Source organism: Salvia hispanica, chromosome 2 (genome assembly GCF_029641045.1).
Source record: "Salvia hispanica isolate PSC_SH4W2 chromosome 2, Shi_PSC_v1, whole genome shotgun sequence".
NCBI lineage: Eukaryota > Viridiplantae > Streptophyta > Magnoliopsida > Lamiales > Lamiaceae > Salvia > Salvia hispanica.
The window spans coordinates 20,718,374-20,744,716 of NC_142693.1; the positions used below are offsets into that span (position 1 = coordinate 20,718,374).

Consider the following 26,343-nt stretch of genomic DNA (forward strand, 5'->3'; position numbering starts at 1 on the left):
AGCTGTAACATAGAGTTCGAAGAAGCAAGGAGTAACAACGCTTTCGATTGCAGAGGCAGAATATGTGTCTGCTACTTCTTCGGCATGTCAAGCAGCTTGGTTGAGAAGGTTATTGGCTGATTTCGAGCAGGAGCAAATGGAGGCTACTGGGATTTTCTGTGATAATCGATCGGCTATTGCGATTGCAAAGAGTCCAGTTATGCACGGAAGAACGAAGCACATCGATATTAAGTTCAATTCATAAGAGATTTGATTAATGAATGGGTCATCTCTTTGAAGTTTTGCAGCAGCCTTGAGAACTTGGCTGATATTTTCACCAAGTCGTTGTCTTTGGAGAAGCACGTCATGTTCAGAAATCTGCTTGGAGTGTGCAATTATGAATCAAGGGGGAGTGTTGAATGAAGACTGCTGACTCCTAATTGAAAGTACGGTGACTTAGTCTTTATTGGTTTCAGCTTTAGTTTGACTCATTCTTAGTTAGTTGTTTAGTGTTCCTAGTCATTAGCTGTATTATGTTATTGCTGATTTTTAGCTCATTTCAGTTTGCCGTTGTAATCTTCATGCTTAGAGGGCTTATAAATAGCACCTCATATTAGTGAATAAACAAGTCAATTTGGAGTCATCTTCTAATATACACTTAGACTACGAATATTTCTTTCTTTTGTGTTCTTCACTTTCTAGTTCCCTATAATTTGTCTATATTTAATTTTTATAATACTAGTAAAATGGATAATTCAACATTATTATTTCAAATCTTATTTATATCTTCATAGATAGCCAACACCATACATTCAAACACAACAACAAAGAACCATTAATCCTCAGCCAAGCTATTGGAAGTCTTTAGAACAGTCCTCAGGAGCAAATGACAGCATCTTCTGCTGCAAATCAAATACAAACCTGAAATTCCTCTGTTGAAAAGCCCCCAAAATCGATATAGTCTTCGACTCCAACGCCTTCAAACAGAACACATTCCCATGCGCGAAGAAGAACAAATTCTGCGGTGGCACAACCATATCCGCCCCGTTAAAATGAAACCCCATCGCCGGTAAACTCGGCTGCGCTCCCGCATATTGAAAACATACATACAAGTCCGAAAGCATCGGCCCTGTATACCTCTTCACATCCCGAAACCTCGCAAAATAACTAATCAGAGAGTTTTTCACAACGATAAACACACTCGTCTCCAGCAAGCTCATCGAGGATCCGGAATCTATGTAGATTCCCTCGGGGAATCTCGCCCCGAGCCTCCTCCCGTTGATGCTCATATCGATCAACGGGAGGGCGTAGTTACTGGCACTCCGTTTATTTGCCGTCTCGATGATCGGCATCCTCCCCCAATTCGTCGTCCGGATCACGGCCTCGTCTCCGAACCGGACGTACGAGACCGCGGTCGGGGAGAGGCAGTAGGAGAATCGGTACTTGATCGACGCGCCGAGCTGTCGGGGTAACGACGTCGGTTTCTTGTCCATCCCGAGTATCCCGTTGACCCGCAGCGGGTATGGCCCGCCGTTAGATGTCCCGCAGCCGAAGACGAGGTTCGCGACGGATGCGGGACGTTTCAGACTTGAGTCAAACGTGAATGTTTCAGTGGCGACCGGGCCTTTTGAGAACTGGCCGCTGTAGTAGTTGATGGAGTAGCTGCAGCCGCTGCCGAAGAAAGAACAGTCGAAGCTTTTGGAAAGAGGGTGGCTTTTACTGATTGGCTTATAGGTGCTTGACTTCTTCGGCTCGAAAACAGGGTTGTTCTGCCTGAAGCAGCGGGTGCAGGGCTTGCATTGCATCCACGTGACGCCGCTTCCGGTGTCGAAGACGAGGGTGCTTTTAACAGCGGGGGTGCCGATGTATAGGTCCGCGGTGAAGATGGGGTCGAGCTTTGCCGGGAGGCGGATCTCGGCGTGGACGTGGTTCTCGAAAAGGGAGGCGCGGGCGAGGGAGATCTCGGCGTGTTTGAGGAAGCGTTGCGCGGTTGTGAGGTTCGGTTGGTATAGAGGGGATTCCGGGAAGTCGCGGTGGACGAGCTTCAGGGTGAAGGCCGACGAGGACGTCGGGCGTCGGAGGAAGAAGAGGGTGAAGATGAGGAAGAAGATGTTGATTGAAGGCATAGTGATTTAGTATGATGATGGGAGAGGGAAGAATGAGTGTTCTATTTATATGGAGAGGTGTGGGAAGAGATTGTGTTTTGAGTAACTGTGATATGCCTATTTTGCTACTTTTAACTTTTTTGTGTGTGATCTGTTATTTAATTCTTAGGTTCAAATGAGAAATTGGACATTGCGTTATGTGTATAGTCTTAACATGGAATTATGTCTTTACACTTGGATGCTAATATATAATCAAACGACAAGGAACATAATATAGACAATTATAATAAGTACATAAATGAGGAACCACATTGAATTCACAGAATGATCAGGATACTACTCCTCGATTTGCAAGTAGGAGTCTCATTTTTCCATTTTATTCTGTCTTTAAATAAGAGTCTCGCCGTAACAGATAATAAAGTCCTACATTCCACTAACTCTCACTCATATTTAATTTAAAATTAATATATACAAGTGGAACCTATATTCCACTAATTTTTTAATATTCACTTTTCTTAATATTTCTTAACAACCGTACTGCCAAAAAATGACACTTCTAATAGCGAACGGATGAAGTATTTGTTAGTAATAAATATCAAGAAATTAGAATGTCTCGTTCCAAGCTACACATTTCTGAAAAAAGGAAACATCACTATTTCTAATTTGAAAATAAATGTTTCGGATTGATTACAAATTGAGCTTGAATTCCAGATAAGCTTCTTAATCTATGTTTATCAATCCAGACCTATAGAGAAGACAATTCAAGTATTTCCACTTAGTTTTTAAAATTCAATACTCTTCGACTAGCAGACATGTTCTTGATTAAAATCTAAAGGAAGAATCCAAATAGCGAACAAGCAATGACGCAATTTCAATCTCTGATTGTAATATAAATATCCTAAATTGTGAATCCCTAGACCTCAAAACTCAATCAACATGGAGAAACAATGAGTGAAGAAATCAAACCTCGGTGAATTGATTAGATTTTTTCAACTGGAAATTCTCCGATGAGACCGGTGAAACAATGTAGATGAGAGAGAGATAGAGAGGCAAAGATTTGTAATTTTAATTTTTCCTTATTTAACAAATCACAAATAAAATGTCCCTAAGTTCGAGCTTAGTTTAATTCCGCTTTTTTTTCATCCTTACTTTTGATTATTTTAGAAAAAATCGAACGGCTTCCTTAATTTTGCGTCCTTATATAATATATTTGTTGTAGTGTTCGCTTTGTTTTGAATAGAGGGAATATGTTTTAATTTTATTTAATCTTATAAAGTGAATTATCTCAAAAGCCCTTAACTTTTTGGGTTGTGACACCACAGATTCCTAACAAAAAAATAGCGTCGGAAGACCCTAAAGTTAGACATAATCACGAATGAGTTTTTTTAGCCACATTTCGGACGAAAATGCCCAAATAGCTTGAAGGGCATTTTTGACAATTCCTAAATTTGCTTAAATATGAATTATGTCACATTTCTGTCAGCAACTTCTTAAGCAATTTCCTAATAAGTTCTGGTACTTCATACGTGATTAAAGTTTTGTCAATATTTGTACAGGAAAAATTTCTTATATCCCCTAATTCTAGTTAGTGGTAACAATGTCATACCCCGACCAACCTTGTTGTCGTATATTCTTATATTTATGTAATGGTATCAGCCTAAGCTTTCACACCCCAACCAACCCTTTTGTCGTATATTCTTATAATATATAAATATGAATTTTTTTAGCAAATAACCTATATGTAAAATTCATAAAACACCAATATAAGATAAGCTTAGAAATCAACATTTATCTGTTACATATTTCAAAAGATTTTGAACAGTATTGAGACTCTCTCACCACTCTATATGTTACACATTGGTGTATGTGCAAAATGACACGTGGAGTTTCTAAAACTCATATCAACCAAAACATCACCGATATCTTTGCCTGAAAAATATTAGTGGTTTATATGAGCCACAACTCAGTGTATACAAATTTCACCTTTAATTTCACGTCACAGAAATGTCAAGCATATTCTTTAACTATAATATATATATAGAGAGAGAGAGAGTCTCTTTATCCACAAATCCACTCTTAAAGACCGAACCACCGAACCCTACCAAATTAGGGCTTTTAGATCTAGTTTTTTATGGATAAGATACAGAAATTTATAAATTATTTTCGCCTTCATCACGAGCCTATTTTAATTCATCTGAAGGTAAATAAGTCATACTAACATGTTACGAAGATTTAACTTCGTCCAGAATATATTACTTCATTCTAGTAGGTTTTTACTTCATTCCAGTACGTAAATGTGGTTTCGCCGTCGCGTGCCGTTCTTTCTCTCTACAATATCTATCACCACCGCCATGACGATAATATGGTTTAATAAACACATAGAATAATATAATAAATTATTGGAATGAAGTATGTGTAGAAGCATTTGAAGTCCTACTAGAATGAAGTAAAAATCTTATCCAATGAAGTAATAACGTTTCTGAATGAAGTAATAAACTTGAATAAATTGCATATTTAAATGTTAATCAAGCAAAAACCCACGTCAATGAATTTGAATGAAGCATATGTTGAATCATTTCAAAATCTACTGGAAGCAAATAAAAACATGTTGTAGTTTCAAGGTATTATGTACAGAATGAAGTAATAAACCTATACAATGAAGTAAAATGGGCTAGTAATGAAGCAGAAAAATTTTTCACAGCAGCACATCTCATCAAAAAAACTAGATCTAATGGCCCAGATTTGGTCTCTAGTTCGGTTTTTAAAATTGGTTCGACATTGATCACAACTCTATATATATATATATATATATATTTAACTAGAAACAACAAATATCATAAACAATTTCACATCCATATGCATATGCCTTTATGATCCTTTTTAATATTATGTTACTAATCAAGCTTGGTATCTGCCCGAGATTTCTATTGTATACGACCTGCAGGTCCCTTTTAATTATTTGACCTTTCCACGAAGGCCCCTCTTTGATTTGACCTTTCCACGAAGGCCCCTCTTTGCATTTTGACCTTTCCATGAAGGCTCCTCTTTGCATTTTGACCTTTCCACGAATGTCCCTCTTTGCATATTTTCTTTGACCCGTAGGTCCATTATCATTGTATATGACCCGTAGGTCCATTATCATTGTATATTACCCGTAGGTCCATTGTCATTGTATATCAGATCCAGAGCAAGACTGTGACATCCCTAACCCGAAACCTACGATATTTTGCATATTATCATATTATATTGTCATGACATATTTTATTGTCATTTATACTACAGAGATATGAGTGTGTCATAGAGAATGTATTTATGGTTATGATCGACTCACTATAATCGAATATATAGATAGTTCTGATTTACGGAAATCATTAAATGAATGTATATATATATATATATTGTATTATAGTATAAATTAGTACATATATATATATTAGTTATGTAAATGTGTGTGCATGTGTACTATGTAGTACTAGTATTTATGTACGTACATATTTATGTATATTAAATAGAAAATGACATTGATCCTAAACTAATATAAATAAATAATAAAAGTAGCATAGTTTGAAAAATATAAATGTGTTAGTATGTACGTGGTAGTAGTTAGTAGTGCCACTAATCTTGTTGGACAAGTGTAACAAAAGTATAATATATAGCATGCATGTTGCTTTAATATTTATAATTAATATAAGTAGCTTTAAGTTATTGTTTTTCAATAACCGCCTTGCATGCTTATATATATGCGTAGAGGCAGTGAGCTTGAGGGAGGGAAAAAAGAAAAAGAAAAAGAAAACAGAAGAAAATTAGAGAGGGAGACGTAGATTGAAAAACAAAATTTTATATAGTTATGCACTAAAATCAAATAGAATTGCACTATTTAGATTCAAGGATCGAGAAATGATTAGGAGGCAGATTCAGAACTTGGTTAGATTTTCTACCGTAATCAGGTGTGTATAAATCACACTTTTAATTTTACATATTTTATGTGGTTGATTGTCATGTGTTAAATTGGAATAAATATTTTAGTTATATGATGTGAGCCTGAAATGGTTATATGTTATTTGATATTGATGGTGGAATATGATGTGGTTTTGAAAGTACATGAATCATGTGATTAAAGAGGATGTGTGACGGTCTTGCCCTGGATCTGAAAAAAAAAACATAGAGAGACCTTCGGGTCATAGAGGGACCTATGAGTCCAATTACAGAGGGATCTTCGGGTCAAATACAGAGGGACCTATGAGTCCAATTACAGAGGGACCTTCGGGTCATAGAGGAATCCCGGGCAGATACCAGGCTTGATTTGTCACAGAATAATAAACTGAACAGAGTGGCATATGCATACGTATATGAAATTAATTTTAATATTTGCTGATTATTGTTTTATATATTTGTTAAAGAATATATTGATATCTGGGATGTGAAATTAAAGGTAAGGTTTATATGCACTGAGTTGTGGCTCATATAAACCACTAATATTTTTCAGGAATAAGATATCAATGATTCGTGGGTTGATGTGAGTTACAGTTATTATAAGGGTCAGCGGCTGACGCATTTTGGCAACCTTCTCCTCTTCATCATTTTTGCTTGTAGATAAATTTATAGTATATAGAGTGGTCAGAGGGTCCCACTGCTTTTCATAATGTTTTAAAATATGTATTTGATAAGATGTTTGTTTTTGAAATGATATAATATGTTTGTTTTATTTACATGACGAGTGGATTATTTATTTTAAATTTTGAATTTATTTACTATAAGTAGTTACGTCAGATAGGGTTGGGGTGTGACAAAGACAGTCACATATCCTCTTTAATCCCATGATTCGAATGATTCCAATGCCATACATCAAACATATCCATTGCACCAATTACATATCCATATATTCCATCAATAACTCCAATACTATAGATAAATATATCCATTGCACAAATCACATACCCACATCATTTAAACCATCAATATCAAATACTCCCTCCGTCCCCTATAATTTTACTCACTTTGACCCGGCACGGGTTTTAAGAAATGTTGTTTGACTTTGATTTAAATGAAGATATGTAGTGAAAAGGGGTGTCTCATTTTGATTTTTTTTTAACTTTTTGTTGAAATATTGATTTTGTGGCTGCTGGAGTATAATTAAATTTTTTTTCTTCCATTTTTTATTCTAGTTAATGTTTTAATCATCCCTACCACGCACAAATCTGTTGCCCAAAATTAGAAACATATTCTGCCGAAATGTTGCAGTATAATCTCATAAAACATCAAATTTGAATAAATAGGCTGCTGCATATTTTCATAAAACTTCCATTACATTACAAATTGCAGCTTTTTGGAGGGAAATCCCAAATCCCATTAAACTTAAAACAAATTCTAGGAGGGAGTACAACATCTTTACACACAAATTAGGAGGGAAACTCCAACTACCACCATCTATAAAAGGACTACCAACACAACTAAAGGAGAGTTTTTAAACATTTGCCCTCAGAAAATTTTCATCACTGGGCTATGGAGCCTACTGTCGGAGACATCGCCGGAGATATCGCCGGAAACAGAGCCAGAAACAGAGAGTCACACGTCATACCAGTGACCACCAAAAATTTGATAGCTCAAAGTCTGCTACAGTCGAGCCATTTAGGTAATGTGCCATATGGAGGTTTTCAGAAGGCAGCAAAGGAGTTTGGAGTGACCCGGAAGACAGTCTATACGATCTGGTTAGAGGCCAAAAAACAGATCCAGGGTGGACTACCTGTCAACATAAGAGACCGTGTTAAAGGCTTCAAGCACAAAGATGAAATTCAGCTTGATACTAACAAGGTAAGATCTCTTTCAATCCTTGAAAGAGGTACCATCCGTAAGATGGCTGTGAAGCTTGAGTTAAGCAAGACTACCGTAGGCAGGATGGTGAAAGATGGTAGGCTCAGGCCACACACAAATGCAGTTAAGCCACTACTTACTGCCCCAAACAAATTAGCAAGAATGAAATGGGGTCTCACTCATGTTCAACCAGTGGTGTTCAATGGTATGCTCAAATATCACACAATGCACAATATAGTGCACATTGATGAGAAGTGTTTTTTCATGACTAAGACTACGGATAGATACTACCTGCTGTCAGATGAAGAAGAGCCATATAGATCATGTAAGTCAAAAGGATTCATCACGAAGGTCATGTTTATGTGTGCTGTGTGTAGACCATACATTGCAGAAAATGGAGAAGTCATATTTGATGGAAAAATAGGCATTTTTCCATTCACTACTAAAGAGCCAGCAAAGAGAGGTTCCAAGAACAGACCAAGAGGCACCTTAGAGACAAAGCCCATTCAATCAGTGAACAAGGAAGTCATGAGAGAATGCCTCGTTCAAAAGGTACACTGTTTTTGTTTCTATTTTTCTGCATTCCACTAAAACACATCACATATATATGTGCAGATCATACCAGCAATCAAGGCTAAAAGGCCAAAGAATATAAGCAAGGAGATATTCATTCAACGAGACAATGCCAGGACACACATAAACCACAATGATGCAGAATTTCAAGCAGTAGCAAAGACAGAGGGTTTCAAATTCCATATCATTTGCCAACCACCTAATTCCCCTGATTGTACTGTGTTGGATTTAGGTTTTTTCAGATCCATCCAGTCTATATAATATGAAAAAGTGGCTAATGGAGTGGATGATTTGCTGAGGAATGTGCAAAGCTCTTTTGATGAACTTAGTGCACAAACACTCAATAATGTTTTCCTAACTCTTCAAGGTTGTCTTACTGAGATATTGAAGGTGGAAGGGGGAAATGGCTACAAAACTCCACACATGAAAAAAGAAAGGTTATCAAGGCTGGGGATACTTCCAATCACTTTGGAGGTTGAGGAAGAGATTGTCAAGCCTGCTGTGGCATACCTTCAACAACCTGATAATGATGTCAGCACATCATATGACATCTCAGGTATCAGTAGAGCTGTAGGCTTCTAAGTTCAGTAAGCATATTTTGTCAGTTGGGTGTGTAAGCCTCAGGATTAGGTGTGGTTTATGCTACCAACTGTTTTTTGTCATCTTTTGTATGGCCTCCAGACCTACAAGTGTAGGGGTGACTTCTAAAGTCCTAATCCCTCAGAAAATTGTCATCATAGGGCAGCCTCCAAACCATACATGTATATGGGGTGGCTTATAAGGCTGCTTAACTAACAACACAGCCTCCTAACCATTGTATAGGGGTGGCTTATGTAATGACTTTGTATGGTTTTGTAAAGAGCATTTTTCCTCAGATAGCATGATTATATTAACTCAAAAATAAGCCTCCTAACCTAACAAGAGGGGTGGCTTACTAACACATAGCAAAGCATCACATGTAACAGATCAAGCAACTCATCATAGGGAGCAGATCAAGTCACACATAAGCCTCCAAACCTAACAAGAGGGGTGGCTTAGTGACACATAGCAAAGCATAACAGATCAGTACTAGCAACTCATCATAGGGAGCAAATTAAGTCACACATAAGCCTCCTAACCTAATAAGAGGGGTGGCTTACTAACACATAGCAAAGCATCACATGGAACAGATCAATAACATTTCTGAATTAGCATAAGCTCAATATTAGAAGCACAAATCAATAGCAGCAACACAAATAGCATCATCTCAATTAGCAACACATGAGCAACAACAATCATAGGGGCAAATGCAAAAAGCCTCCAACCCAGCCTCCAACCCAACAAACAAGCATAGCCTCAAACCCAATCGGAAAACATCAAAATTGAGAGACAACATACTTAGATAAGATCTAAAAACTTTGCAGAAGAATAGCAAGCATCTGCCTCTCAACGTCAGAATACACACGGTGGGGGGTGGCTTGAGCTGGATCGATGGGGGAGGCTGGTGGAAAGCCGGAGGGGGTGGCTGGTGGTGGTGGACCGTAATAGGGGCAACCACAACCACAGTCAACATACTCGGGAATGGATGAATCAAATTGGGTTTCGGGAACAACAGTGTCGGTTAGGGTTCCGACGACGACAGATTCTCCGATGGCGGAGTCAGATGGCCAAAGATGTTCCGGCGTATCTGGAACGACGAGATCTTCCAGATCTAACAATAAAGAACAAGGAGATGAGTCGGCCGAGTAAGCCATTGCATATGGATCTCTCAAGATCTAGGGTTTTCGACGAAATTGGGGGTGGGGGTGAAATGGCAGAGTCGGTGGGTGGGAATGAATGTGAATAGGTGGGTGGGAGTGAATGTGGAGAGGTGAGAGTGAAATCGGACAGACCGATTAATTGTGGGTGTTGGGGTGGGTGTGAGGAGTGTTTTTTTTTTTTTTTGCCATTTATGGTTAATTTGAAATGTGTAAAATTATGTGGGACGAACTAAAATGGAATACTTGGTAAAATTATGGGGCTCACATAATATAATTCAAATATTCACTCCAATTTAACACATAGCAAACAATCATATAAAATATGTAAAATTAAAAGTGTGATTTATACACACCTGATTATAACACCTAATTATAATAGGTAAACTTATTGAGCTCCTGATTTCGACTCTGATTTCGTTTCTTCTTCTAATATTTCTCTCGTCTTTGTCTACTAACTATTATCCTTCTCCTCTTTTCCTTTCTTCTTCTTCTTCTTTTATTTTTTTTTCTTCCCATACGTGTATTTATATATAAGTATGCAAAGGCGGTCAAAAAAACTAATAACTTATAGTTACTAATTAAAATAAGTAAGTTATAGTTACTAATTAAAATAAGTCGTAACATGCATACTATATATTTTATTATTTTGACATCTGTCCTATAAGATAGTGGCAATATCAACTAAAGACCACGTACATACTAACATGTTTGTATTTTGAAAAGGATGCTACTACTATTATTTATTTATAATAACTTAGGATCATTATCATTTTCTTTGTTAATATATATATATACACACGTACATAACTACCAATGGACCCCACGAACTAACTCATTCTCACTCCCATTTAATTTTAAAACTAATATATAAAAGTAGGACCCACATGCGAATAACTTTTTCAACCCACTTTCTATTATATTTCTTGAAACCTGCGCCGGGTTAAATGGTGACAAAATTTGAGGGACGGAGAGAGTATTTCATTTTATCATCGAACTAATTTATTACTCTAATCACGTATTATCATGGAATAAAAAATATTACACGTTTAATTAAATGATACAATAATTATTAATTTGTTACTCTAATCTTAGATAAAAGTCTATTATGGCTAATATCATATTACTATATCTTAATATTATCTTTGTTTAAAATACCACCACCTCTCCGTGCTATAGTTATTCATGCACGAAGCATCTTTATTCGCCATGTTTAGTTATTACTAGTACTTATTTCATAATGTACATCTCATTATAATTTTGTCTCTCTTTAATTTTTATAGTACTAGTAAAATAGATAATTCAACATTAATGATTAATATATCAAATATAATTTATATCTCCACAGATAGCCAACAGCCCAACAGCATACATACAAACACACCAAAGAACCATTAATCCTCAGCCAAGCTGTTGGAAGTCTTTAGAACAGTCCTCAGGAGCAAAGGACAGCATCTTCTGCTGCAAATCAAATACAAACCTGAAATTCCTCTGCTGAAATGCCCCCAAAATCGAAATAGTCTTCGACTCCAACGCCTTCAAACAGAACACATTCCCATGCGTGAAGAAGAACAAATTCTGCGGTGGCACAACCATATCCGCCCCGTTAAAATGAAACCCCATCGCCGGTAAACTCGGCTGCGCTCCCGCATATTGAAAACACACATACAAGTCCGAAGCAATCGGCCCTGTATACCTCTTCACATCCCGAAACCTCGCAAAATAACTGATCAGAGAATTTTTCACAGCTATAAATGCACTCGTCTCCAGCAGGCTCATCGAGGATCCGGAATCTATGTAGATTCCCTCGGGGAATCTCGCCCCGAGCCTCCTCCCGTTGATGCTGAGATCCATCAACGGGAGGGCGTAGCTAGTGGTGCTCCGCTTGTTTTTCGTCTCGAGGAACGGCGTCCTCTGCACGTTCCTCCCCCGGATCACGGCCTCGTCTCCAAACCGGACGTATGAGGCCGCGGTCGGGGAGAGGCAGTACGAGAATCGGTACTTGATCGATGAGCCGAGCTGACGAGGCAGCGACGTCGGCTTCTTGTCCATCCCGAGTATCCCGCTGACCTGCGGCGGGTATGGCCCGCCGTTGGAGGTCCCGCAGCCGAATACGAGGTTTGCTACAGATGCGGGCCTTTTCAAGGTGCTGTCGAATGTGAATGTCTCTGTGGCGACCGGACCCTTTGAGAACTGGCCACTGTAGTATTTGATAGAGTAGCTGCAGCCACTGCCGAAGAAGGAGCAGTCGAAGCCTTTGGCGAGGGGGTGTTTTTTGCTGATCGGCTTATAGCTGCTCGACTTCTTCGGCTCGAAAACAGGGTTGTTCTGCCTGAAGCAGCGGGTGCAGGGCTTGCATTGCATCCATGTGACGCCACTGCCGGTGTCGAAGACAAGAGTGCTCTTGATGGCGGGGGTGCCGATGTATAGGTCCGCGGTGAAGATGGGGTCGAGCTTTGCCGGGAGGCGATCTCGGCGTGGACGTGGTTCTCGAAAAGGGAGGCGCGGGCAAGGGATATCTCGGCATGTTTGAGGAAGCGTTGCGCGGTTGTAAGGTTCGGATGGTATAGAGGGGATTCGGGGAAGTCGCGGTGGACGAGCTTCAAGGTGAAGGCGGACGAGGACGTCGGGCGTCGGAGGAACAAGAGGGCAAAGATGAGGAAAAAGATGTTGATTGAAGGCATTGTGATTTAGTATGATAATGGGAGAGGGAGATCGAATGAGTGTTCTACTTATATGATGAAATGAGGGAAGAGATTGTGTTTTGAGTAATTGTGATATGCCTATTTTGCTACTTTTAACTTTTTTTGTGTGATCTGTTATTTATATCTAAGGTTCAAATAATGAATTGGACATTGCGTTACTTGATTAGTCTTTAACATGGAATTATGTGTTTACACTTGGATGCTAATATATAATCAAATGACAAGAAACATAATTTAGGCAATAATAAGTACATAAATGCGAAATGCGGAGCCACATTGAATTCACAAATATGTACAAGTGGAGTACTACATATCTGAAAAATATCATCACGATGACATTAATATGTCAATACAAATTTAGTTGACATACTTAATTATGCCTTTATGTTGACTTTTAAAATAGATGTCAATACAATAATATAAGTATATCAATTAAATTTGTGTTGACATACTAATATCATCGTGTTGATATTTTTAATATACAATACTAATATCATCGTGTTGATATTTTTAATATATTGTATATTGATGAATTTGCCAAATAGCAATTTAAGAAAAGTTGGCATTATAACGGTAATCCATATAGCATTTTATTTTAATTGTAAGAAATGAACATTTAAAATTTTATAAACGGAGTAATATCTAAACATTTAAATGGAGTAATTTATAATAGTAGTACTCCTTTCGTCCCTCTGCAGTAGGGTCGTTTCCTTTTGACACGAGATTTAAGAAAAAAAATGTGTTAAGTGAGTTAAGCAAATTGATAATAAAGTAGGGAAGGAAAAGAAATAGAGTAAGAAGAGAGAATAATATAAGAGAGAAAAAATGTTGTCTTTTGCCAAAAAAAAAGAAAAGGAAATGACTCAGCTACAATGGGACAACCCAAATATAAATACTACTTAGCTACGTAAGGACGGAGAGAGTACTGTGTTTTACATATTTGAAAAACAAAAAATTAAAACACTTTCCCAGAAGAAGTCTTCAGTTGTTTTGAGATTTTTAGAACTTAAAGTAAGAAATATCTTTAAGATGTAATGGCCATCGTCTGGTTCATTTAGGCCGCGAAACAGGCGGCACTGCCTTAGGGTGGTGGTGACTCTTGGGCCGATGATGACTCGACTTGTGTTACGGTGGTGATGTCAGGCGTAGAGCCGGGCGTGTGGGCTCTCGAGCGATGGTAATTGTATCAGACTATCAGGTTGTTTGCATTTATGGCTTTTGTGAATTTCTCTCTTTATGACAAAGTAGTTATTGGGGATGATGGAAAGATGCAACAAATTTTGTTGAAATTAGGGACTTATAAGAGACTGTATCACTACATTGGGGTTGATGGTGTGGTGTCATTAAATAATGGAGGTTAGTATGATGCTATGAGAGTATTTCGTGAATTATTAAATACTTATTTATATTTATTTGGATCCGTTCGATTCTCACTATTGCTCATGGCGAGAAGCTATGAATATGATTACATACTCTTATCTTGTTTATCGAACACCACCTTTCCGTGTTAAAGTTATATGTGCAAGAAGCATATTTTATCTTAATTATTAATGATTTAGTCATTATCTCATATTGTATATCTCGTTCAGTTTTTAAGTTTTATAAAACTAGTAAACTAGATAATTTGATATTAATATATTAAATCTTATCTATATCTCCATAGATAGCCAACAGCATACACACAGACACAAGAAAGAACCATTAATCCTCAGCCTCCAAGCTGATGGAAGTCTCTAGAACAATCCTCAGGAGCAAACGACAGCATCTTCTGCTGCAAATCATACACAAACCTCACATTCCTCTGCTGAAACGACCCCAAAATGGAAATAGTTTTCGACTCCAACGCCGCCAAACAGAACACATTCCCGCCCGGAAAGAAGAACAAATTCACCGGCGGAGCCGCCAAATTAGCCCCATTAAAATGAAAAAACATTGTCGGTAAAGTCGGCCGTGCCGCCGCATAGCTATAGCAGAGAAACTTCTCCCGTGCATTGCTCCTCTTAACATCGTGAAAACTGGCAAAATAGCTAGCAAGAGAATTTTTCACAGCAACATACACGCTCGTTTCCAGCAGGCTCAACGAGGATCCGGAATCTATGTAGATTCCATCTGGGAATCTCGCCCCAAGCCTCCTCCCGTTGATGCTGAGATCCAACAACGGGAGGGCGTAGCTAGTGGTGCTCCGTTTGTTTCTCGTCTCGAGGAACGGCGTCCTCTGCACGTTCCTCCCTTGGATCACCGCCTCGTCCCCGAACCTGACGTATGAGGATGTGGTCGGGGAGAGGCAGTAGGAGAACCGGTTCTTGATCCCAGCGCCGAGCTGCCGGGGCAAGGACGTCGGTTCCCTGTCCATCCCCAGTATTCCGCTGATCGCCGGCGGGAAAGACCCGGAGTTGGAAGTCCCGCAGCCGAAGACGAGGTTCGACACTGTTGCTCGAGTTTTCAGACTGCTTTCGAAGGAGAAAGTCTCGGTGGAGGCCAGCCCGGACGAGGACTGCCCGCTGTAGTAGCCAACAGAGTAATGGCAGCCTTTGCCGAACATGGAGCACTTGAAGCTTCCTGCGAGGGGGTGGTTTTTGTTGATCAGTGTGAAGCTGCTTGACTTCTTCGGCTCGTACATGGGGCTGTCCTGCTTGAAGCAGCGGGTGCAGGGGCTGCATTGTATCCACGTTATGTGGCTGCCGGTGTCAAAGACGAGAGTTCTCTTGACGGCTGGGGTGCCGATGTATAAATCCACCGTGAAGACGGGCCCGGAGAGCTTTCCAGGGAGGCGGATCTCGGCGTGGACGTGGTTCTTGAAAAGGGAGGCGGATCTCGGCGTGGACGTGGTTCTCGAAAAGGGAGGCGCGGGCCAGGGAGATCTCAGCATGCTTGAGGAAGCGTTGCGTGGTTGTGAGGTTAGGTTGGTATAGAGGGGAGTCGGGGGAGTCGCGATGGACGAGCTCCAAGGTTAAGGCCGACGAGGACGTCAACCAGAGCGCGAAGATGAGGAAGAAGATGTTGATTGAAGGCATTGTGATTTAGTATGATGATGGGATAGGGAAGAATGAGTGTTCTATTTATATGGAGAGATGTGGGACGAGATGTTGTTTAGAGTAATTGTGATATGCTTCTTTTCTTCTTGTGAGTAATCTTTTATTTATTTCTTAGGTTCAAATGAGAAACTGGTTATTGCGTATGAGATTAGTCTTAACATTTAATTATGTCTTTAAACATTTAATATAACGAACATAATATAGACAATAATAAATACATATCTATTAATAAAATACTTAAATGTTGAACCACATTTAATTCATAGAATGAACACAGAGATAACAAAGCAAATACTAATAAATGGTGAGAAACCATTTTCATAAAGCTTCAAGAGAGAGGCATTTTTGAAAACTTACTTATGGCTCTTCTTCTTCCACAGATCTCCAAGCATTCTAATGCCTTTCCTCTTTTCACCTCCAAAAACGTCATCTCTGTCGTCCATTAGCCCGGGCGAGCCTACATAACCCGTGTACCCACCAACATGATCAAGCGTACTGACGTATAGTTTATCCATGGATCCACATCTCTCCGATATCCTCCTGCCGTTCGCCTCCGCATCCCCAGCCAGAACAGTAGCTGCTGCATCCGCTGCTTTTCGCCATTGCTCAGTTTGTACACGAAGCAACTTCATCTCATTTTCTAGCAACTCTTTCGCCTTTTCTGTCGCTTCTAACTTCTCGTTCGTATGGGCAGTGCTGATTTTACTCTTCTCCAGCTCTTCACTAGCCAAAGTTAACCTTTTGTTCAGGCCATCAATCTCAGATTGAGCCGATGATATCTTAAGTGACTTCTCATCGAGCTGGCTCTTCATGCTCTCGTTTTCTTGACGAAGCACATCCACTTCTTTCCCCTTCTCTTCTAAACGGGCTTTCAGCAAGTTTATCTCCTCTTCCTTTGAAGCCAACTCATCAACCAATGGACTCTCCGGCTCAGCAGTGACTGGTGATTCAGCTGACAAAGAGACAGACTTAGCCTTGAGTTCATCATCTTCTAGTTCAGCCTTAGGCTCCAATGCTGTCTTCTCGTTAGGAACTTCGAAAACATCAGTTTCCTCCTGGATTTCCTCAGATGCTTCATACATTTTAGTACTATCCTTCTTGCTCAGTTTTCGGGCCTCAGCTGAAGTGGAATGCTTTTCTTCGATTTCCAATGGCTCGGGAGCCCTCTGTGATTTCTTAGGTTTCCTTTCGAGTTGATCCTGCACTGTCTTTTTGGCAGTCGCGGTCGAGACTAAATGACCCTTCAGACTCTTGAGCTCCTCCTGTGCAAGGCCGAGTTGAGATTCCAAATCTGCAATGCGAGTTCTTAGTTTCTTTTGGTGCAAGGGGTTAGACAGCGTCCCACTCTGTGTCCGACCATCAGCTATTTTGGGGCTCCTCTCCGTCCTCGGACGAACATGTGTTGGATCAGAATCAGCGCTGGACGTCCTCTGATTAGCAGGCCCTCGAAGAGATGGCCGTTGAGCTACTTCTGCTGTTCTACTATGATCATAACAAGATCAAATCAAAACCAAACACAAAACAGAATAACTTGGGAATACACTAGGCATTAGATTTCAAATACCTTGTTCTTGGCATTTCTCTCTTCTTCAGGGAAACTCAATTATCTCTAACAGCAAAATCAACTGTTCTTCAAACTTTGATCTGCTTAATCGAATGAGAACATTAGATAATTCAGCTGGAAAAATGAAGCTCAGCATATTCACACACTGCAAAATTCAACACTGTAAAATACATCAATTGGATTCAACAAGCTAATGAAATTGCAGTTTTCTCAAACAATTTGGCCACAAATCAAACCTAACTAGCACCAGCATTTCACTATGATTTCTAATTTCCAATTTCTAAAATTTCTCTAATAAACAGCTGAAGTCGATCAAAATGCAACTATTAGGAGCTTCAATTTTACAACGGATCTTCACCACTCTACAGAATTCATAACTTCACGATTTCAACGAATTCATCCGTGTGTAAAACTAATTAAACTCATATCAGCTGGATCTACAAACAGTGCTTCAATTGAAATTGAATGCCCCCAAAAAAAGGGGGAAAACAAGAGCAATCATTAGCAGAGGAAATAGCCCAATTAAAAAGCATACACAACGAATTGATTAATCTATTCCAAAACAGAATCGCAATTGTGAATCGAAATGAACAAAAATTGAAGTACTGTAACAAAATCACACCTACAGAAGGTGTCGTCGTCTTCTTATTCTTCTTCAAGGTGTGGTCAGGAGCTGATTGTTAAATAGCAGAGGTGAATGGAGATTTGGAGCAGAGTAGCATAGAAATGGAAATGGAAAGCGGCATTGAATTTGAAACCGCTGAGCGGCATTTATGAGAGCAATTGTGCGCTTCACTTGCCTTCTTCGTGTGTATGTGACAGCTCTTCTTGGGACACGAGACGGGTAGACTGAAGTTTGAAAATTCGAATTAAATAATTCCTAAAACTGAATATTTGGAATAATTGGAAGGTGAGGACAAGAGAGTCATTTCGAAATCATTGGATGGAGGGAATCCAACGGTCATAATGTGGTGGCTTTTGCGACTAGGGGTGGAAAAACGGGTATTTCAAACCGTCTTTAGTGCAATCTAACTAATCTGGATTGACGAACCCGCTTTTGGTGTAGTCTGATTAATCTTGCTCGACTGAATTTTGCGGATTAAAACTTAAGGCCAAAAGCCTCCCAATGACTAGTGGGATTTGAATTCATAATTTCAAGATCGAACACAATTCTGAGATGCCAACAATACTACAAATTTTTTGTTTGATGTGTTCAGATTTTTCAACAAAGTTGAATTTTCCAAAATATATTACTCGTGTAACTTAATTACCCCTTAAAAACCGTGGGATTTATGTCTAAACAAATGAAAGTGCAAGTAAATAATTTACTGGAATTATTTTGACCCGACAAAAAAAGGGACATGTACAAAACTACTTATAAATGCTATTACGGTTATGTTTAATTGATGAATTATAAATTTAAGTGGATTTAATTATGTATGCCGCATTATTTTAAATAAATTATTTTTAACATTTTATAATTAATACTACCTCCGTCCTTCAAATTTTGACACACTTTGACCCGGCACGGATTTTAAGAAATGTAATAGAAAGTGAGTTGAAAAAGTTGGCGGGATGTGAGTTCTACTTTTAAAGTATTAGTTTTATAATAAAATGTGAGTAGGAATGAGTTATTGGAATATGAGGTACACTATCAAAAATAATAAAAAGAGAAGTGTGTCAAATTTTTAGGGATGGATCGAATAATAAACTGTGTTAAAATTTGGAGGACAGAGGTAGTACTTAATATGGAAGCTTTGAAAGTTGAAACCAATAGTAAATGGTGTAGCTCTAAAAGAGAAAATAATAGTAGTAATAAACTAATACTAATAATGAAAGAATTATGGATAGTGCAGATTTAAGTTTCATTTAGTTGTTTAACTCATTATACAATTATAGTTATTTTCAAGTACTTTTATTAATTTACACGCATTTATGAAACGATACTTTATAAATTATTCATTATTTGAAGAAAAATTTAATGGATTATTAATTGAGGAAAATAATTATTAGTACTAGTATGCAAGGAAGCGAGTTTATTTAGTTTGTTTCAAGAATTGTTAATTAGATAGGACAATTATTAAAACGTGGTTGTTATTTTATTAAGCCATATAATGCAATTGAATATAATATATATCCAACCAATTTTTTAATGTATATTGAAGATGGGTACATTCCGTTTTGCTTGAGATCTCAACAAATAGATCAATTAATGTCGTCTTAATTAATATTTATGGCTATACTAAAACAAATGTTATTTTATCCTAAATCAGTACAATAGAAAAGAAAATTAAGAGAAAATATAACAAAATTGAAGTAAATGTATTTATCATCCTATCCATTAGAGAGAGATTAGATAACCACAACTAACAAGAAACATAGAATCTAAAATGTAATGACACTCAAATCATATAACCCTAGATTGTGTCGTCAATCACTTTCGAGAATTTAAACGTGTCTTATGTTTCGTTAGTCTATAAATATTAGGAATTTAAAAAGAAGAAGATTTTTAGTAAATTTACTATAGCAATGCCTAAGATTAAGGCAAGCAACGAGGATCACATATCCACAAAGAGAAATGACGATCAGATACATTAAAATGTTTGAAGTATGTTTTTATTTTTATAGAAGTGTAGACAAAGGCATGTGAAGATTAAGTATAAACTCAACTACTCCATTCCTACAGCTTGTCACATTTACTTGTACCTAACTTATACGACCAAATCTAGTCGAAACATATTATAAAACAAAAAAATGATTAATAATTTGACAAAATTAGCACGTTCGGATAACTATCATTTTCTGCCTTTAAAGTAGTATGGTTTTCACAGAGAATCTTGAAAAGAAATGACGATGCACACCTGCATTTTTATAAAATATAATATACTCCTATAAATTAAATAAATAATCAAATTGTAATGCCAAGAAGATAATTTGAGGATACTTTGATGCAAACAAACCACCAAACTATAATAATTTTTATCACGTAGTGACTTACTCCACTAACAATTAATATGCACGGTTAGTTTTGTTGTGATTTACAAGTGAAAATCAATCATGGCCATCTATTTAGCTTGTGAAAATCATTGGATCATGTGTTCTTATTCCTTCATACTTATGACTTTACAAGTACAACTTAGGTCCAAAAATAATGATTCTGATAAATTTTGGGATAATAGTAAATTTAAATCATGAAACTGATTAAATTATGAGCAATTTTATAAGATTAAAAAGTGGAAGAAAATAATATAATGAAATCATAATATTCAACCACCACAAATTTTAATCTAGAAATAAATGTAAATACATGCAATTTTAATTGATAAAAAAAATCAATTGCAAATAGGCATTTCAAGGAAATGAAAAAGGTGACATTGGAAGCTTTCTACTGAAATTATCAGAGCCAGGTTTCGATCCTGGGACCTGTGGGTTATGGGCCCACCACGCTTCCGCTGCGCCACTCTGATTTGTTGAAATTTATTGATTGCATATTTTACTAGTATACTAATTCATCGATAATCATAAGTCCCTGCAATATTCTAGTTTTAAAATCTTAAAACCCTTAAATTGAACACGCATTTGAAAATATTGTATATGCAATATTACAATTTTGGAATCTTAAAATTCTTCAATTTGACATGCATTTATATGTTTTGTATGATTTGTCTAAAATTGTAATGTTAAACTTGAAGAGGATAGCACCTCATAAAACAAAATCTTGTCCAACAACACCACCTCTGCCTCCTTTGACATCATTCATACTTCGTATTCTTCACTTTGCAACATGCGACTCCTAATAAAATACTTTTACTAACATGGCCAGATCCATAATTTCAGTAGAATAGAAGAACACGATTTAAATACTACACCACCTTTTTTTTATTTTAATTAAAGCATCACTTAACATGTAGTGAAAGCACCAACTCATATACAATTCTTAATTATCTTTCTTCTCAACGAAAGCACCAATGAAACACCAATGAAAGCACAACTCGTTATTTATAAAATAAGAAAAACTAGCACGTCCCGCAGGGCTCAAACTCGAGTACATGCGCGGGACGATACGTTCGTTGTGTCTTTGTGTCCCCATCAGCCAAACCTCGAGTGCACCGGAGGGATGCTCTGTTCGTTCTTGAAGAAATTTTTAGGATCAACAACAGACTTAATCCTCACAAGACGATCGAAATTACCCTTGTAATATCTCTTCCCCCAACGGCTAGCTTGTTCGTAGCTTGTCTTACCAACAACATTGTTGACTCCGAGATCAAGATCTCTGTAGTTGAGATATGCTGCCCTCGGATTACTCGAAACGTAAGGAGTCAAGTACTCATCAAACTCCCTACTCCAATCTATGTACTTGTCCGCATACTTATTGTTCTCTTCCCGCCACAACACCATTAATAACAACTTAAATAAATTTCCCGCCCTGTGGGGAAATGGAATGGCAGAGTCGCAAATCTCTGCCATTTTCCCACCATAAGCATTCATCGCCACTAGCACAAACTCCGCCTCTGCTCCAAACAACAACTTCCACACACCTTCCAAACCCGACTCGGGCATGGGCTCCTGCACGTAGTTGGACTTCCCCTTCCAATAACCCTTCGCCCGAGCTCTATCCAGCAGAACTTCGGGCGAAGTGTCAACGGAGTACCCGCCCATAAACACGGTCGACTGAAGCCAGCTCACTTCAAAGCAGTCTTCTCTCACCAACCCTAGCTCGGGGAAGCTCTCCCCCATGATTGCCAACAACCGGTCGGCCCCACCGAGAAACAACGAATAGAAATTCGCATTGATCGTCATGTTTCCCGCGCTCGAATTCAATCTATACAACATGATGCCAATGAACAAATCCTTGTCCAATTCCGGCGCCACGCTCTGCCAGCGGTGGACGATCTGAGTCGCGTTCTGCTCCAGCACCCTGTTGACTTTGAAAACAGTGACCGTCTCAGGAACGTCCACCAGTTTGACTTTCCAAGCAGTGATCACGCCGAAGCTGGCCCCACCGCCGCCTCTGATCGCCCAGAACAGATCCTCGCCCATCGACTTCCGGTCAAGGATCCTGCCGCGGGCGTTGACTATTCTCGCGTCGACGACGTTGTCGGCCGAGAGGCCGTACTTCCGGTGCATGGTGCCATAGCCGCCGCCGCTGAACTGGCCGCCGACGCCGACGGCGGGGCCGATCCCCGCCGGGAACCCGAGAACTGGGCTTTTCTCCGCGATCCGGTAGTAGAGCTCCCCGACGGTGGCGCCGGCGCCGACCCAGGCGGTTTTCCGGCCAACATCGATATCAATTTTTCTTAGATTTATCAAGTCGAGGATGAGGAAGGGGACTTCCTGCGTTGCGAAGGAGGATAGGCCCTCGTAATCATGGCCGCCGCTTCGGGTTCTGATCTGGAGCTTGCTCCGTTTGGCGCAGCGGAGGAGGGGAGGGATTAGGGATTCGTGGTCAGGGGTGACAATGACGGAGGGTTTTGGGGTGGAGTCGGATGCGAATCGGAGATTGTGGATGGAGTATTTGACGGTGGAGGAGAAGGAGGCGTTGATTGGGGTGTAGACGTTGCTGGAGACGGAGGAGTAGTTGCTGAATTTTTTGTGGAGACAATGGAGAAATTTGTCTGCTGCTGCTGCTGATGATGCTGCTGCTGCTGCTTGTGAGATTGAGATTGTGAGAAGAAGAAGAATCAAAGGGAGAGTGAAAATGTTCATGATTTGATAATTGATAGCTAATGTCGAACATTTTTTGTGTTGTTTTAATTTATAGGAGAAGAATTGCTTCAACAAAATTATTCTAACACCAACATGTTAGTTTCTTGATTTTTGGAATCCAGCTAATTAAGTTAGTACTACATTCAAATTAGCTGAATTGCTCGTGTAGATGAAGATGTTACTCTAGATTCGAATGATTTAAAAAGAAATTTTATAACGCCAATTGCTGCCTATTTCAGGATAAATAGCTTGAATGTTACAGTACGTTTTAATGATCTCAGTTGACCATGACAAAGTGGTGCATTCTTTTTTTTTTTTTTATCACAAGTTGACATGTTATTATGGATTGTATATCGTATGAAATAAATAATTTGGTTAATTTGTTTATTATTACTCCCCTTGCTTCTTGTTGTTTGTCCGTTTGTATAAAATTAGAAAATATATTCTCTATGTCGACCTATATTATAGTCCCATTTTACATTTGATCCGTTTGATAATAGAACTTATATTTTAATTTTTACTACAAATGATAAATAAGTCTCACATTTTATTAAATTATTCAGTTCGCATGTCATTATAAAATAGTAACCGAAATTTAAAATATATAAATATTATCAAAATGCCTATTATAAAACTTTTAGACAAAATCGTTTATTTCACGCGATCATGTGGACCTTACCACTATAAAGTAGCCGGAAAGTCACCGGAAATGTTAGGCTGGGAGATTATTTTGTTGATGTATATTCCTTATTTAACACAAAAGTGTCTATTTTTATTTTTGCAATAGTAAATTGGCTAACTTTTTAAAGCAAGTCATATTATATAAGTCTAACAATTCCTGATTAATAACATTAACTTTATGTTTATTGCATTAATTAGCAACAGTAAAACTTAAAGCCCTATTTGTCCGAAAAGTAAAGTTGACAAAGATAAAATTATTCCTAGAAATATGTTATCTTGAATTAAGATTATTGAAATAATTATGATCTAAGTTTTATAATTTCTCGTATTGGGAGTTTGAATATGGGAATATAAATCTTGAAGAATATTTAAAATGATTCTAAAACTATACTATTTTCATTAGCTTAAAATAATCGAATAAATTAAAAAAGGTTACGATAGAACAAAAGAAAAACCAAACAAATTTTTAACACATCAACCGCCGGAAAAGCGGAATTATTACAACATAAAGAAAGCTAAAATCACACAACAAATTCTCAACACTTGTCACCACAAGTAATTGAAGAATCAAATTATTACTAGTACATACCAACAACACACAAATCGATCAATCAACGACGTCAAGCCTTGACGATTTTGATACCACCAATGGTGACGTGGCGGCCGTTAGCCCGCGGAACAATGGTGACGACGACCTCCTCGTCGTCGCCATCGATATTAATGTCCTCGTACAGTTCCTTCAAGCTAAACCTAACCGATCCTTTCCCCTTATCATGCGAGTGATGGCCACCGCGGCCGCCCCTATGCGGAAGCTTCGCGAAGGTCCCGGCGTATTCGGCGTTGTCGACGTCCTTCGGGTCGTCTTCTTCGCTGTTGACGTAGACGTCGAACTTCACAAATTCGTCAGGGTTGGCGTGTATGTGCTCCACCACTAAATCCTCGTCAGCTGCGCCGGGGGCGGTTTTCGAGACCAAAACCCTAGCAATCCTGCTGAGTGTGAGTGGGAACACCTTTTCTGGCCTTTGCGCAGTTTTCGAGATGTCCTTGATTTTAACCCCGGCCGCCCTCCTGGGAGGCCGGAAGTACAACCAAGGCACGTCGACGTCCTCGTACTCGTACCCCATTTTCCTGTTGTCGAGGGCGTCCCCGGCCCTGACACGCACAAGCTCCTTGTTCTCGTCGTAGAACAAGAAGGCCGCATTAAGGTAGTCCGGGTCGTAAATGGCTTTCGGGACTCTGGTCCTGAGGCCTCTCCATATAGTCCACATTCGGTCAACGTTGGAGTGATGGGAGTAGAAAGCCGGGTCCCGCCCTGCAGAGTAGAAGTTTCCTAGGTCTTCATGGTAGGGATTGCTGGGGTCCCCCACCCAGCGGTGGATGCTGGTGTGGGACCCCCGCTCTACTGTCCCTGCCTTGGCAGGGGGTGGGACCTCATCCCCTGCCACATAACTCTGCCCCATAAAGTCTTCAGGTTTGCGAACCCTCATCATTTCTTTATACATTGAAGCTAGATTGTTCCTCACCAGCCTTTCATCGTCAATCGGTTCCGGCTTGTCGTTTGTGTACTGCAGGTCGACGACGGCGGGAGGTCGGTGGAGAGGGTTACGGTTGGCGTCGTAGAGAGGGGATTTCTCGTTGTCGAAGATCAACGGTAGATGCATGCCCCTCGGGTTGTCCCAGTTCCAGAAGGGCAAGGCGAAGGTAGGGTCTTGGATCAACTTCCCCAAGATCCTTTCGTAGAAATACAAGTACCATCTATGCCAAGGGAAGAACAACCATGAGAAGTGGATGGAGAGGGGGATGTCGGTCCCGGCCTGGTCGTAGGCGTTGTTGCAATACGCGCAGTGGACGTTGGCCTGCTGCGTGAAGCCCCGGGGGTCGTCCGGGTCGGTCTTGTCCAACGCCCTCATCCGTCTTACGGCTTCCTCGTACTTGGCTAGGTGTCCATGGTGGTGCCGGTGGAGCCTATGCGCGGCCGGCCTCACGCGCAGGGTCCCCACTGGCGGGAGGACGTAGTCTTTTATCGCGTCCGACACGGGTGGGCAACAGTTCACGTCCAGAGGCACCCCGCCGACTTCAGGGACTCCACAAACCTTCATGTCCGGCGGCTGGATCGGATCGGCCCGGGCATTGAGGTTAGCGGCTGTAGCACCGTAGAGACCTCCTAGTCCTAAAAGCATGTCTCTGCGGTCTACACCGCCTCCACCTCTGCCTCCACTACTGCATGACACGTGGAAGCGTCTTGCAGCGGTGGAGGGGGGTTTGTGATTGGTGGAGAGCAACACTAAGGAAGATTGAAGGGAAGCCATGTTTTTTGGGTGTGATATTTTAGTGTGCTACATCCCCCTTTATATAGGGAATTTTAATTTAAGAGTGAATGTGAAAAGTCTTCTTTCTCTTTGTGAAAACATTCAATTAGGTTCTTAAATGAATTGAATTCGTGAAGCC

The 26,343-nt window shown here is 39.5% G+C and overlaps 4 protein-coding genes, 1 long non-coding RNA gene, 1 other non-coding gene and 3 pseudogenes across 10 annotated transcripts; 2 read left to right on the forward strand and 7 right to left on the reverse strand.

The window, feature by feature from the left end:
* Positions 1-825: 825 nt before the first annotated feature.
* Positions 826-2,105, reverse strand: LOC125188951 (aspartic proteinase CDR1-like). Its single transcript, XM_048086077.2, has one exon. The coding sequence runs from the start codon at positions 2,103-2,105 to the stop codon at positions 831-833; it is 1,275 nt and encodes a 424-aa protein (XP_047942034.1). The 3' UTR covers positions 826-830.
* Positions 2,106-5,872: 3,767 nt separating this feature from the next.
* Positions 5,873-6,809, forward strand: LOC148931781 (uncharacterized). Its single transcript, XR_016135014.1, has 2 exons — positions 5,873-6,031; positions 6,571-6,809. It is a non-coding gene; the product is annotated as an uncharacterized LOC148931781 (long non-coding RNA).
* Positions 6,810-7,586: 777 nt separating this feature from the next.
* Positions 7,587-9,050, forward strand: LOC125188983 (uncharacterized). Its single transcript, XM_048086125.2, has 3 exons — positions 7,587-8,447; positions 8,511-8,637; positions 8,836-9,050. Exons 1-3 carry the CDS (start codon positions 7,587-7,589, stop codon positions 9,048-9,050), a joined length of 1,203 nt encoding a protein of 400 aa, XP_047942082.2.
* Positions 9,051-11,605: 2,555 nt separating this feature from the next.
* On the reverse strand, positions 11,606-12,888 carry LOC125188987 (aspartic proteinase CDR1-like; annotated as a pseudogene).
* A 1,709-nt stretch (positions 12,889-14,597) lies between these two features.
* LOC125188994 (aspartic proteinase CDR1-like) lies at positions 14,598-15,999 on the reverse strand. Its single transcript, XM_048086153.2, has 2 exons — positions 15,735-15,999; positions 14,598-15,703 (listed from the first exon to the last, which is right to left on the reverse strand). The coding sequence occupies exons 1-2, from the start codon at positions 15,921-15,923 to the stop codon at positions 14,618-14,620; spliced, it is 1,275 nt and encodes a 424-aa protein (XP_047942110.2). The 5' UTR covers positions 15,924-15,999; the 3' UTR covers positions 14,598-14,617.
* Positions 16,000-16,145: 146 nt separating this feature from the next.
* LOC125209896 (interactor of constitutive active ROPs 4-like) lies at positions 16,146-18,357 on the reverse strand. 5 transcript variants are annotated; one of them, XM_089063987.1, is made up of 3 exons: positions 18,135-18,357; positions 17,509-17,588; positions 16,146-17,423 (listed from the first exon to the last, which is right to left on the reverse strand). In XM_089063987.1, exons 2-3 carry the CDS (start codon positions 17,520-17,522, stop codon positions 16,298-16,300), a joined length of 1,140 nt encoding a protein of 379 aa, XP_088920113.1. In that variant the 5' UTR covers positions 17,523-17,588; positions 18,135-18,357; the 3' UTR covers positions 16,146-16,297. The 5 variants fall into 5 exon arrangements, with proteins under 5 accessions (XP_088920113.1, XP_047965441.1, XP_047965434.1 ...); XM_048109484.2 differs by having other exon boundaries at positions 18,131-18,357; XM_048109477.2 differs by having other exon boundaries at positions 16,146-17,426; positions 18,135-18,356.
* Positions 18,358-20,903: 2,546 nt separating this feature from the next.
* On the reverse strand, positions 20,904-20,975 carry TRNAM-CAU (transfer RNA methionine (anticodon CAU)). The gene has a single exon. It is a non-coding gene; the product is annotated as a tRNA-Met (tRNA).
* A 388-nt stretch (positions 20,976-21,363) lies between these two features.
* Positions 21,364-23,243, reverse strand: LOC125189001 (berberine bridge enzyme-like 8 pseudogene; annotated as a pseudogene).
* Positions 23,244-24,335: 1,092 nt separating this feature from the next.
* Positions 24,336-26,204, reverse strand: LOC125218731 (polyphenol oxidase I, chloroplastic pseudogene; annotated as a pseudogene).
* Between the last annotated feature and the right edge of the window lie 139 nt (positions 26,205-26,343).